The sequence below is a fragment of the Trichechus manatus genome, unplaced genomic scaffold (assembly GCF_000243295.1).
Source record: "Trichechus manatus latirostris isolate Lorelei unplaced genomic scaffold, TriManLat1.0 scaffold00280, whole genome shotgun sequence".
In the NCBI taxonomy this organism is placed as follows: domain Eukaryota; kingdom Metazoa; phylum Chordata; class Mammalia; order Sirenia; family Trichechidae; genus Trichechus; species Trichechus manatus.
Window position 1 is genome coordinate 1,567,160 of NW_004444216.1, and position 14,309 is coordinate 1,581,468.

At 37.8% G+C, this 14,309-nt stretch overlaps 1 protein-coding gene across 1 annotated transcript in view; it reads right to left on the reverse strand.

Annotated features, from left to right (window-relative positions):
* The window catches only part of MAGI2 (membrane associated guanylate kinase, WW and PDZ domain containing 2), a 650,884-nt gene that overhangs the window by 482,113 nt on the left and 154,462 nt on the right, over positions 1-14,309 (reverse strand). Inside the window, exon 5 of the mRNA XM_004390069.1 lies at positions 10,848-10,927. Within this exon, the coding sequence (XP_004390126.1) occupies positions 10,848-10,927 (80 nt within the window). The remainder of the gene's footprint in view (positions 1-10,847; positions 10,928-14,309) is intronic.

Sequence of the window (14,309 nt, forward strand, 5' to 3'; positions counted from 1 at the left end):
ATTTAACACTCACTAGCAAGAGGTTCCAGCCCTGGTGGCACACTGGTTAAAGCAATCAACTGCTAACCAAAAGGTTGCAGTTCAAAACCAGCAGTGGCTCCACAGGAGAAAGATGTGGCAGTCTCCTTCTGTAGAGATTAATAGCCTTGGAAACTCCATGGGGTCACTATGAGTCAAAATCAACTCAACAGTGGTGGGTTTTACTTTTTTTTTGGTAAGAGGTTCAGGGACAAACACAACCGATAAAATTTCACATTGATCTTGTACTGCTGATTTGAAGTAGCGCTTGCAAGTAATGGTTCTAAATCCATTTTGGCTTCTTACATAGTTTTCGTATCAAAACACCAAATGATGTGTTATGGATTGAATTGCATCCCCTGAAAACATGTGCTGGAATCCTAATCCCTATTCCTGAGGATGTAATCTAATCTAATGTAATGTAATCATGCTCCATACTGAAATCTAATGTAATGTAATCAATCAGTTGAGGTCATACCAGTGTAGGGTGGATCCTAAACCTAACTACTTCTGAGATATATAAAGAGCAGCATAGACATAGAGACATGTGTGCAGACAAAGGAGGAAGACAGATGCTTTCTGGCAACAATGGTGGCAGATGAATCTATAAACCTGGGAACTCCAAGGATTACTGGCTACTAGAAGCTGAAATAAGGAGCCCTGGTGGTACAGTGGTTAAGCACTCAGCTGCTAACCAAAAGGTCGGCAGTTTAAACCCACCAGTTGCTCCATGGGAGAAAGATGTGGCAGTCTTCTTCCATAAAGATTACAAACTTGGAAACCCAATGGGGACAGTTCTACTTTGCCTTATAGGGTCACTATGAGTCAGAATCGATTCAACTGCAATAGGTTTTAGAAGCTGAGATAGGCAAAGAAAGGACCTCCTCCTAGAGCCACACACAGAATTCAAACATCTAGCCTCAGGAACTGTGAGAAAATAAATTTTAGTTCTTTAAAGCTACCCACTTGTGGTATTTTTGTTACAGCAGCACTCAAAAACTAAGACATAATGTTTGCCCTTTTTTTGTTTTAAGGCAACATTTTTAAGCACAAAAAGTTCCTCAAAAGAACACATACAATCATAAACTTTTAGAAATATAATTCCTTGAAGACATGGCCTTATAATTATAACATGGATAGACCCTTAACTGTAGCTATATAGGTGCCTTCTTCAAGATACTTGGTGGTTAGGCTGCAGTCATGCACTGGATTATGTGGTATTAATTACTTTTGTGTGCGGCCTTTCTAGCCATGGTCTTGTAACTCCCACCCAGGTGATTGTGTGATAGGGTAATTGTGGCCTACCAAGAGGATTGGTCAGTTTTGCCTTAAAAGAGAGCCAATTCCAGAGCAGAGAAGAAGATCCTACCACCACCAAGGAAGAACAGCCAGGGATCTGGGATCCCTGCACTGGGAGGCTCCTGGGAACAGGAGACACAGAGAATGAGAGAGAGAGCATGTGTGAGCTGTAACCCAGAAGACTGAAGATGGTGAGAAGCAGTGGCAGGAGAGACCCAGCAGCAGGAGATAGCATGGTGGGCTTCCCGGCCCATGAAGAGAGAAAGCTGAGTGCCTTTGGGCAGAGGCCTAGGGCCAAGGAGAGGCACGCCTGCGAGCACAGCTGGAAGAGGCCATCCTGATGGAAGAACTGTATCCTGAGTGTTCCTGAGCCTGAACTGTAACCTGTTACTTCCCTTATAATAAACCCCATAATTGTGAGTATGGTCTGTGAGTTCTGTGTGGCCACTGCAGTGAACTGTCAAACCCAGCAGAGAAGTAGAGAGTGCTGTGCAAGGTATGGTTGGTGTCAGAATTAGTAAAGATGGCAGAAAGAAGAGACTTGTCTGGCCTCTACTTGCTGGGAGTCAGCCTTGCGATGTTGATCTTGGTTCTCCTTCCTCTTTGTGGGGTTGGAAGAGGTCGGACACTGCCCCCATGCTGTTTTTACAGATTATATCATACGTGCTCATTCTTCATCCTAACTAGCGAAAAACAGTTTACTTTTTTTTAGTCATCAACTTTAGAAAGTACTGTTTTGTGACACATAGTATTTAGGAAACCTTAAAATTACATGTACTGAAAGGGAAATCAGATCATTTCAGCTCAGCAACTAAAATTAAGCCTTCTGGTTTTTTTTTTGTGTGCACTTTTTTCAACTACAAGCTACAGTTAATGTTCAATTACCTGCTTTGGGTTGATGACCTGGATCTGTTTCTTCCATTTCTGAAAGGACGTATTTGTATTATTCAGATCAGTGCATCACCTTTCTGTTTTGCTTTCTGCGTTGGTGAGCAAATCTAACCACTGAGGGACACTTAATTCTGTACCTGGCAGCGTGATTGACAGAGACCACATTTAGCTCTTAGAGAGAGTGTTCCTACAATATGTGGACTGTAGTGAACATTTTTAGAAATTGTGAAGGCATAGAAGACAACAGAAGCTCGTTCATTTAAAAAAATCTGAACAACGGAGACCGTAAGTCAATATTTCTTTTAAAATATCGTTCAGAGAGCTAAAGTCACCATTAGTTTTAGAATATTTATCACATCACATTTAAAATTCTTTGATCATAAAATTATTCTGATTTGTCTATTTACAGATGTGATAAACCAGGGGAAAATACCGAGAATATACGAAAAAAAAAGATCCTTTTTATTTCTTTTAAATACAAAAAGTTTTAGATTAAAATACATTTTTTAACCGCTTTCCTTTAACATTTTTTAGGCTTTAATGTCCCTAGCTAAAAGCATGTTGTGGTGTTGCACTATATACACAACACTGATGTCCATCTTAAACAGGCCCCGATTCAAGATTGATTTTCTATTTACACTTATTGAAGAAGGCCTTTGAACCCTTTGGATTACAGCATCACTACCTGAAAAATGGGAGGTAAAATCTTTACCTACCTCACAGAGTGTAGGTAGACACACCAGAAAGAATGCATGTGAAAAGGTGCCTAAGGTATAAAGCATTATTATCATTTACTATCAAAAGTCATATTTGGATATCTGATTCCAGACAAGATGGTACAAACTCACTTTTCCCTGCTCCTTTCCCTCTAAATATTCTGGAATCAACAACCATCATAGAATGCCTCTGGATGGCAGAAAGAATGTGAATTGGCTAGGGACCTCAAGATTTGAGGAATGACAACAAAGTGAGTTCCTAGGGTTTTCTTTTTATCCCCCAAATATCCCAGAGAGGACTTCAACCCAGAGCAGTCAACAAGTATAAGCAAGCAAATAAACAAAAAAATCAAGAAAAGTGTGCACTCTGGCCAAAGAACTGGGGAAAGGGAAGCCAAAGCAAGGACCTAGGGTGGAGTCTCCTCTTTCAACCCTCACCCAGAGGCAGTAGTGGGCCTCATCTTTCTACAGTGATGGTGTCAGTGGAGCCCTGAAAAGCCAACACATCTGTCACCGGCAGAAGCACCCTGGTCCACCCATAGTGGTAGTATCAACAGATCTCAGGTGGGTTGACACATTCCTTGACCCACACCTATCCGCACTGAGTTGGTACAGAACAAGCCAAGGGAAATAATCTCCATCCCATGAATATAAAGCCCACAAAATAGGCCAGAGCCTACACACTAAACCTAAACAGAGAGAATTCCTACTTAAATAAAAATAAATAAATAAATAAATAAGATCGAGGTGCGATTAATTATTTTTGTGTATGGTCTTTCTAGTCATGGTCTTGCAACTCCCACCCAGGTGACTGGGTGGGGCTGAGAGAGAGGGAGAGAGGGAAAGGGCAAGGGAGAGGGAGAGAAAGAGAGACAGAGAGGGTGAGAAGTGGTAGCAGGAGAGACCCGGCAGCAGGAGACGGCTGGTTGGGCTTCCCGGCCCATGGAGCTAGAAAGCTGAGTGTTTTGGGGCAGAGGCAGAGGGCCAGGGAGAGGCGTGCCTGCGAGCATGGCTGGGAAGAGGCTGTCCTGATGGACGGACTGTATCCTGAGCGTTCCTGAGCCTGAATTGTAACAGTTACTTCCCTAAAGAACCCCATAATTGTGAGTATAGTCTGTGAGTTCTGTGTGGCCATTGCAATGAATGACTGAACCCAGTAGAGAGTGCTGTGGGAGGGAAGGTTAGTGTCAGAACTGGTAAAGCTAACGGAGAGAGGAGTTATGTTTGACCTCCCCCCATCATGGGAATCAGCCTTGGGCTGTTGTCCTTGAATCTCCTTTCCCCTTGTGAAGTCAGAGGAGGTCAAACACTGCTCCCATGCTGTTTTTACAAGAATCAAGAGTCTCTTAACATAACAACCAAAATGTCCAGGATAAAATAAAAAACAACTCTTGATACCAAAATTCAGGAAAATCACAAATTGGGTGAGAAAAGACAATCAACTAACTCCAATACCAAGATAAATCAAATGTTAGAGTTACCTGACAAGGATTTTGAAACAGCCATCATAAAATCGTTATAACAAATAATTGTGAACTCTTTTGAAACAAACTAGAAAAAGGAAAAATCTCAGGAAAAAGATATAAATTATAAAAAAGAACCAAAGAGAAATTATAGAATGGAAAAATACTGTAATAGAAATTAAAAGCTTGATGGATGGATTCAACCGGAGAGTGGAGATGACAGAGGTAGAAGCAGTGAACTTGAGGGCAGATTAATATAATTTACTCAATATGAACAACAGAAAGGGAATACTGAAAACAAAAATGAACAGAGCCTCAGTGATACATAGAACAGTAACAAATTATCTAACATTTGTATCATCAGTGTCTCAGAGTTGAAGGAGAAAGAGGACAGGCCAGAAGTTCTAGGGCATTAATTTTAGAACGGAGCCCTGATGGTGTAGTGGTTAAGAGTTCAGCTGCTAACCAAAAGGTTGGCAGCTGGAATCCATCAGCTGCTCCTTGGAAACCCTATAGGGCGTTCTACTCTGTCCTATAAGGTCACTATGAGTCGGAATGGACTCGACGGCGGTGGGTTACAGGTTAATTTTAGGATTGCACATTTTAGACTTTATTGTGGTTCTTAATTTTTTTTATTAATATCACAATTTATATTTTAATTCCTCCAGGCTGATTTCCATGTGATTGTACAGGTGTGCATTCATGTGTGCATGCATATGTATGTGTATTCATACTATGTATGAATATATGTATTTGTATATACGTGTGCGTGTGTGTGTGTATGTAGATATGGATTTGTAAATGTAAAAATTTTCAGATCTGTTTACATAAGTGCATAAAGTTAATTCCTTGGTCAACTATAATAAAAGTCAAGTGAAAGAGAGATAGAAGGAGGTACCAACTGATTTAAATTATTCTTGGACTAGAGAAAAAATAGCAAATGTTTTCTTATTGATCACAAGGTTTGCTTACTGTTGGTCATTTAAGAAGGGGCCCTGGTGCTGCAGTGGTTAAGTGCTTGGTTGCTAACTGAAAGGTTGGTGGTTCAAGCCCACCAGCCACTCTGCAACAGAAAGACTTGGCAGTCTGCTTCCATAAAGAACCCTATGGGGCAGTTCTACTTTGTCCTACAGGGTGAGTTGAAATCGACTCATTGGCAATGGGTTTGTTTTTGGTTTGGTATTAAGATATTTGAAATTTCCTCATTTTTCACACAAATGCCCAAAATATCAGTATAGAAGCAAAATAACATTCAAATCAGTTTGTTCTAACATTTGGAGATAGGTGTTCAATATCTGTATAGAAATGAACCTTTTAAATTTAAAAGTTTTAGTAATTGAGTAGTTGATATTTTCAGGTTCTATTTTTATGAGTTCTTCCTAGTGGAAAAATTTCAAGGTGCTTTACAAATACAATCTTAGCAGGTTTATCAGATTAGAAAAACATATATTTAAAGGTGAAGTTTATTTAGTCATATATAACCTTGTTGAAAAATTAATATCACTAATATTCAATACAAATTTAATGAGAAAATAGGCCAAAGCCCCTTTTGAAGGGGAAATATACTATGCAGTCTAGAAACAGAATCTGAGTTATGAAAATAAATTAATCTGTGTGTTAGTTCTGTAAAACTCAATCAAGAAACAACTTGAAACTAATTAGTGCCTTCTACTATATAGAAAGACAATCTCCTTCTCTTAAAAAATTCCATTTAACAAATATTACAATATGACTTATGCATTCTTCCTTCATGTGCATTTTTTAGGCACTTTTTAATTTTTTTTTAAAGATAGATTAAGTACTAGTTCAAAGCATTGGTTAATGCCATTTGAAACACAGTTCTAATACAGGTAAATGGGTTAAGTTTTTTTTTTTTTTCTGTATTAACATACGAAAACTCAATTTATACCCAGCTGTCCTATAGGGTCGCTATGAGTCAGAATCGACTCGACAGCAACGGGTTTTGGCTAACTGAAAAGTTGGAGTTCGAACCCATCAGTCGCTCCATGGGAGAAAGATATGACAGTTTGCTCCTGTAAAGACTTACAGCCTTCTAAACCCTATGGGACAGTTCTAATCTGCCCCACAGGGCCCATATGACTTGGAATTGTCCCGACAGCAATGGGTTTGTTTCTTAGGTACAGACTACAAAAAAGAAGTCCCCCAGTTGCTATAGATTTAATTATAAATTCATGAGGATTTACAGCCAATTTAACAGAATAGAAGGGGAAAAACCCCAATCTATTAATACCAGGCTAACATTAGCTAGATGGATAATTTTAGCCTACATGGATTTGTTCATTTCTATCTCTCCAGGACACCCTGGTGTAATTCAAAGCTGTTAAGATAACTACTCTGAATTTTTCCCCTTGTCGTTTATGAGGTTAATTTGTTGGCTCAGAGTACTCTGAAAGAAGGAAATGAGTGGTTCTTCAGAGCCGAGAGTGCAACAAGCACCGTGCTTCACGTACATGAAAACTAAACCTGTATGAGGAATGTTATCATTCCCATTTTACAGGTAAGACAACCTGGACTCCTAGAGATTAAGCACTTTGACCAAGATTCCATAGAATTAAGTTTGGAACAGAGTTTCCCTGAGCCCAAAGCCTGCATACAATAGTGTTGTCCTACTAAGTTTAATCACACTTGAACTTTAACAGAAGAATGGTCCTACCAGAACTGTAATTACTTTTGATATTAACTCTAACTCAGTGATTCTTGTGGAATGCATCACTCCAGGAATGTTTGTGATTGGAAATGTCTCAGGAGAAACCCCATGGTACTGATTCTGAGGGCTGGGGACAAATATGATGGTGCTTTCCACACAGTTTAACCAGTTTTGCATCCAAATATTTAACAGTTAACTGTTATTTCTGCAGCGTTTTATAAAAGATTATCGGCTTGCTAAACAGCACTGCTCCAAATACTAATATTAGAATCCAGTTGTAGGTGGAGACTTTTTTCTGCCATGTAGACTGGCGCTCAAACTCCAAAAATGCACACAGCTATAACAAACACACAGAGCAAGATGACTTCAGTATTTTCAACCATATTGTGAGACGAACGATACATGTTTTTACATGTTCAGTAGCAGAATTATCTTTCAGATAAAAAGAAAAATGGTTGCTTTAGTGCCGATAGGATATGAGCTTCTTTAACGTGCATTTATACTGAGTCATTCGTGTTCTCTTTTTTACCTTGTGATCAATAATAAAACATTTGCTAGTTTTTTCTCTAGTCCAAGAATAATTTAAATCAGTTGGTACCTCCTTTCCATCTCCCTTTCACTTGACTTCTTCTTATTATAGTTGACACATTCATACATTCAGACATAGTATGAATACACACACATATACATGCACACATAAATGCGTACCTACACAATCACATGGAAATCAATCTTGAGGAAATAAAATATAAATTGATATAGTAATAATTAATAAAAACTTAGCAAAGTCTAAAATGTAGTTTTAAAATTAATGTCCTAAAATTTCTGCTTCCAGGTAGCATAGGGTGAATAGTTTACAGCAAACCCATGGTTCCTCTGAGAACACATAGAAAATCTAGATAAAATGCAAAAAATCAACAGTTTAAATGGATCAGAGAATTCCCGAAGCAACAAAGTGTAGAAGGTCTAAGATTCTAGAGAGGAGTGAACCCTGGAGAAGTAAGGGAACAATTTGCAGTAATTTTGTTAATTCTGGGCTCTGAGAGGCTGCTAAGAATCCAGACTGGCCTGGGAAGAGAAACCAGCAAAGAGCTGAGCAGTCTCGAGGCATCAGAGTGACAAAATATAGACATGAGAGATCTCAAACATATGACCATATTATTCCCAGAAGACATCTGTCAATGTCAAATTCTGAAGCTACAGGGTCTAGAGGCAAAAAGCTAAGCTAAAAGGAAAAAAAAAACCAAAACACAACGCTGAATAGCACCACAGATTTTCAGGAGTCTTGCAATACTAAGACAGATATTGGTGTTCTGTGCCAGCCAAGGAGAGGGTTCCAGATGAACACACTAGGCCAGGGTTTGCCTTGTGGACCAAATCCAGCCTGCCCCTATTTCTGTATAGTCTATGAGCTAAGAGGAGTACAGTTTTTACACTTTTAAATGGTTGAGAGAAAAATCAAAAGAAGAATATTTTGTTATGTGAAAAATGCATGAACTTAAAATTTTAGTGTCCATAAATAAAGCTTTATCAGAAGACATCCACATCCATTTATTTATGTATTGTCTGTGGCTGCTTTCACATAACTCTGAGTAGTTGTGCCAGAGAGAGACTTGATGAACCACAATGTCTACAATATTTACTACCTGGACCTTTACAGAAAACATTTACTGACCACTGCTAGACTGTTAGTTGAAAGCCCTGGTGGGAGAAGGACCAAGGAACAGGGGGGAACCAGAGATAGACAGATTGGGTCTTACCAAAACTCAACCCAACCTCACCTTCACTTGGTTCCTGTTTGAATTAAGGTAATTGGCTTCCACTCTATCTGCCTAAAAGAGGAAGGGTAAATCTTTGATGGAGAAAGATAACATCATCTGGAGCCTCTACAAAATTTTATAAGCATTTTACACACATTACAGCATTCAAAAAAATCACTACACTAACGTTGGTCTAACCTGAAGTGTGATACATATAAAGAAGCCTGGCTTATCTGGCAGACTCAAAAACAACCCATTAATATCCAGTATTTTAAACAAGTGATTTTAATCTATGTTAAAGAAAATAAAAATAAAAGTAATAGTATTACTTAAAGAAATTTTCTAGGAAAAAAACCCTTAAATTATGTGGCTGAAATAATAGTATTCTAACTGGATGTTAATTTCCATTGCAAAACATTCCAATAACACATGGAATAAATTCTGTGAATTATTAATCTTGTAGAAAATGAGAACAACTAGTAACTGATCAAGTTATATATCATTATGAGCTATAAGACTGAATTCTAGGACTCGTTTTTCAGTGACACGTGGTTCACAGACACTGACATCATATTTCAGACATCTACTACCCTGAGAAGACTGAGAAGTACAGATGTGGGAAAAACTGATAACACTGAAATATTATAATTATCCAATATGTTATGCCTACATCTCCCCCAGGTTTTTAAAATTTGACTTTAATAGCTTTTTATAATAAACTGAACAATTCAAAGTAGCATGACAGCTGAGAAGTTCAATATGTCACAGAACTGCAAAATTATTAAATTCATTTTAATTAGGATGTACTAAGGTTTTTCATCTGTGGCATAAGTAAATTATAACTCCCAGATATAAGAGATCAGGTCATTTTAATTTATAACCTATCACAATTTGCAACATGTCTTATTGGTGTCAATGAAATGTAGTCTACTTGTGTTTAAAAGTCCAGGTCATATAACAATATTATGTGATTCAGCCACATACAATTGGACAGTTATCCAGAATGGATACAGATATAGCTATGAATATAAAATTAGACATAGTTATTGATAAGTAAAACTGGACTTTAATGCATTTATATATGAAAGTATAAGCTGCATTCTCTAATTTTAATTTAACTCAGTAGTACTAGTAGTATAATCAGCCTCTGAACAGTTACCTTATAACATAGGAACACACACACAAATTATCTAGATATTATTATCTGAAAAAGCCAGACTTATTATTAAAATGAAATGACTTTTAGAATTAGAGAATTTTTTAAAGTTGAGGTTATCATGCTAGCTAAATTAAAAGCATTCCTTTAACATTAAAATAAATATTTTTACTAACTGCAAGTATAATCAGGAACAGATCTCCATCTATTAATCTGCTAATTTAAAAACAAGATTTATGGTCATAGAGTCTTCAAAATTGTTTTAAAAAGTTCTTCACATATGTAAAAAGAGTTGTTTTTCAGCAAGTCAGTATTATTACACTGGGAACTGGAAAATACTAAGGATAATCAAGAACATTCATACAGACAGTCTTTCGATTAAAGGAAAGTAGGTATAATTTATATACATACCTTTATATATATATTAATATATATGTATCTTTTACATCACTGATTCCTTAATAACTGACAGACTGCTATGTCTTTAAACACAAAATCAGATATTATTCATTGTCTCACAATGCTGTTTCTCCATACATCATATCTGATTCCAATTAAAAGATCAGAGTCCTCAGAGAGACATATTGCAAACAAAAACTCCTTAGTAGGTGGTAGAAAGTCAGGCCAGGAGTCAAACAGAACCAACAGAGATTACAGGGATGTGATATTCAGCACGGTCTCCTCAGAGAGAAAAAGCAAAACCACATGGCACTGCTAAAATGCCGAGTTAATTATCTCTTCTATGTGAGCACAAAATATTTTACCTTTAAAATTATTTCGACCAGATTATTGCTTCTTTAGGTGAGAACCTCTTCTAAGAAACACAAACATTTGCAAAGTGCATTGCTGAAATACCATAAAAACTTAATAACCTACCATTTTCTTTGCACTCTTCTGGAGGTTTAGCCTTTTTCGCAAGTCGTGGATCCAGCCATGATGTTGTCTTTGTGTTATGGCTGAAAAGAAAAGAGATCACTCTGAACAGACACATACTAAAAGGAATCAAGTTTATTCCTTAAGAAAAAAAAAGGGGGGGGGGGTTAGTCCAACAAAATTGCAATCGATACACTTAATTTGCTTACTGGTTCTAAGTAGCCCTGAAGGAGGTGTAAGAGTAATTGTGCAAGGCAGCTGTAAATTTGGCAACCTCAGCTCCCTGTCCTCAAAGCAGCTATTTTTATTAAAATCAACTAGAATGTTGCCAAGTTAACCTCATTGAAAATGCAGAACTCATCCAGAGCAAAAGGAATTTATTACAAATACAGGATTCTCCAGTTGGAAGAGCACAGTCCGCAGGCTCTGATAACTGTTTCCTGAGTTTTGCAAAAGAATTATTTTGATCTTAAACCTGCCCTTTTCATAAACAGTTGTTTTGTTACTCTAACTACAGAGCTAGCAGAGGGAGTAGAAAAGTGATGCAAATTATAGCATGTTCTTGGAATTCCTACATTTTCTAAAAAAGTGATTAATAGCAATTTCATTAACTCACATTTAGCTATCTTCCATCTAAACACTTTCAATCCAGCTAGGAAGGTAGGGAATAGAAACGGTTGCATTCTAATATTTCTGGAAAGGAGTTTCAGGGAATTAATGATAAAATGACATTATTGTTTGGGGAAGAAAAATGTTTTCTGAGAGGTCTTTTGCCAGAAATTTAGAAAGCAAAAGAGATGAAGAAGATCCTGGAATCTCTTGCACTGAAATCAACTGGTGAATTTATTAACAATACAATTAAGAATGCATATTCCAGGTTTGCATGGGAAATAACAAATTAGCATCTTTGAGATGGGGCAACAAAGTCTCCATCACTGGCAAATCCTCCAGGTGATTCTTATACACAGTATAATTTGAGAGCCACTCAATGACTAATAATTTCTAGTAGGGGCTAAAATCTTTACCATGTACAGCTGTTTCAAGTGAGCTCAGCTCTCAGTGGACAAATCAGCAAGGATGTGACATTTGTGAGGGGTTTTTGGAAAAGAAGAGTCCCTGGGTGGTTCAAATGGTTAATGTGCTCAGCTGTTAACCAAAAAGTTGAAGATTTGAGTCCACCCAGAGGTACCTTGGAAGAAAGGCCTGGTTACCTACTTCTAAAAAATCAGTCATGAAAACCCAGTGGAGCATGGCTCTATTCTGACACAAATGGGGTCGCCATGAGTTGGAATCATCTTGAAGGCAACTGTTTTTTTTGGGGGGAGGAGGGGGAGAACAAGCAAAGTCAGAGATGTGGGAAAGTATAAGGTTTATACAGGGAAAAGTGAGAAGACCAATAAATGGAATATGAAAGGGAAGAATGGAAAACAGTTGGGAAATATAAATTAGGGAAATATAAATTGTTCTTCTGAGATAGTATTTTCCAGAATGAAAATATAGTTTAGCTATAAGTTACAGATTGAGCTTCAGAACTGGCTTTTTAATGGGCTCAAGCATAACGATTGTGAGGGTGGCACCAGGCAGGGCAGTGGTTTGTTCTGTTGTACACAGGGTTGCTATGAGTCAGAACCAACCTGATGGTACCTAACAACAACAACAATAGGGATTCTTGAATACAACTGTAAAATGGTCAAATGGTAATGATATCAATTTCACATGTATTCTCTTTCTTCTATGAAATTTAACTTTATTTTATGATATCAAAGTAATAAGCGTTACTCTGATAATCTGATGAACCAATCTGCTGTTAAAGCAAAGGTCAGAAAATTCTCTGAGGCAGCATATTTAAAAGCAAACTTCTGGAGACTAAGTACCCCACCAAAAGAAGGGAATTTCAAGCCAGGAGGGAGGATGGAACCTAGATGGTCAGTGGGAAAGCTATTCCAAGGCGTTGCAACACTCTTCAAAAACATTTTCTAGACAATCACCTCATCAGCCCATGTGTAGAGCCATCTCTAACTTGAGATCTGAGACATTAAGACCCTTAGGACATGCAGTCTCTGCTCCCGAAGAAAAAAAAAACAGTTGATATAGAGTTGACTCCTACTCATGGTGACCCCATGTGTGTCAGAGTAGAACTGTGCTCCCTAGGGGTTTCAGTGGCTGACTTTTCAGAAGTAGCTCACAAGGTCTTTCTTCCCAGGAGCCTCTGGGTGGACTTGAACTGCCAATCTTCCAGTTAGTGGCCGAGTGCATTAACTGTATGCACCACCCAGGGCCTCCATTCCTGAAGAAGACTCCCTTTTATTTCTGACTTTCAAGTAGGATAAAGACAAAATACTCTCCATTTCTTCTTTCACCTTTAAAAGCTGCTCAGTGATAGATGCCTCTGAACAGGGCTCTGATAAATTTCGAGTCAATGATCAGATAAAGGCTGTGAATTTGGTCAAATAATAAATCATCAGGAGGGTATGCCAGCTTTTATTTTTCCCCAATCTGACCTTTGTAATGTCTGATGGTGCTTCATTATCAAGTTTCAGAGGAATATAAAGTATAGCAGATGCTTTCATCTCATCCTGGCCCTCATTTGTAGCCGTGTTGATATCTAGTCTTTTCCTGTGAAGAGAAGACTTGAAGCCCTTGGTTGGAGGTCATGACTATCCAAAAGTGAGGATTCCTGGGGCACTGGGTTCAGTGTTTCATGCTCTCATTTTGAAGAAAAAGGAATCATTTAAAAATGCTTTTTCTAGACATGCCTCAGTTCAAAGAATGTATGTGTGTGTCTATGTTTCTATATGGTTGGGAAGAAGGTTGAGAGGTGGGCAAGGAAGATAAATTTTCCTTCTTTTGACCCATACCTGCTTCTTCCTAGATTCTTCCCCCACTCTGGACAAGAGTCATTTCTAGGTCTCTTAGACATATTCATGAAAGCAAACACATCCATGGATAAATATTAATGGGCCATCACTAAGCCACTACAGAGGATCAAATTATCATTTTTGTACCACACCACCATGGGTCTCAAACGCTGGCTAATTTAGTAGAGAACTGTGAATTTCCTAGCTTCCTTGAGTTTATATAAAGCATTTCATTACAGGATGATTTTTTTTTAGGTTGAACTAACATTAACGGTATGTCACTTCAATACATTTTGACAGACAGAGTCTCTTATAGTTAACAGCATTTTTAGCTGATCCTCTGGAATGATTCTGAAAGAAATGTGGGTAGTAGTTACCTACAGTAATTGTCTTAAACATCAGATAAAGATACAGCACAGTATTTCTCTGACTTTGGTTCTCACCAGCCTTGTAATTTGCATGCTCCTTCAAGATGCCCTACAAAGGGGGATGTTTGTAATGTCTTTTGGGAGACAACAGACAAAGTGGCTTTTCCATTTCCTTTTCCTTTAACTTACATATTTTTAAATCTTAACAATTCCATTTGAAAATAAGATTAAAAGTTGGG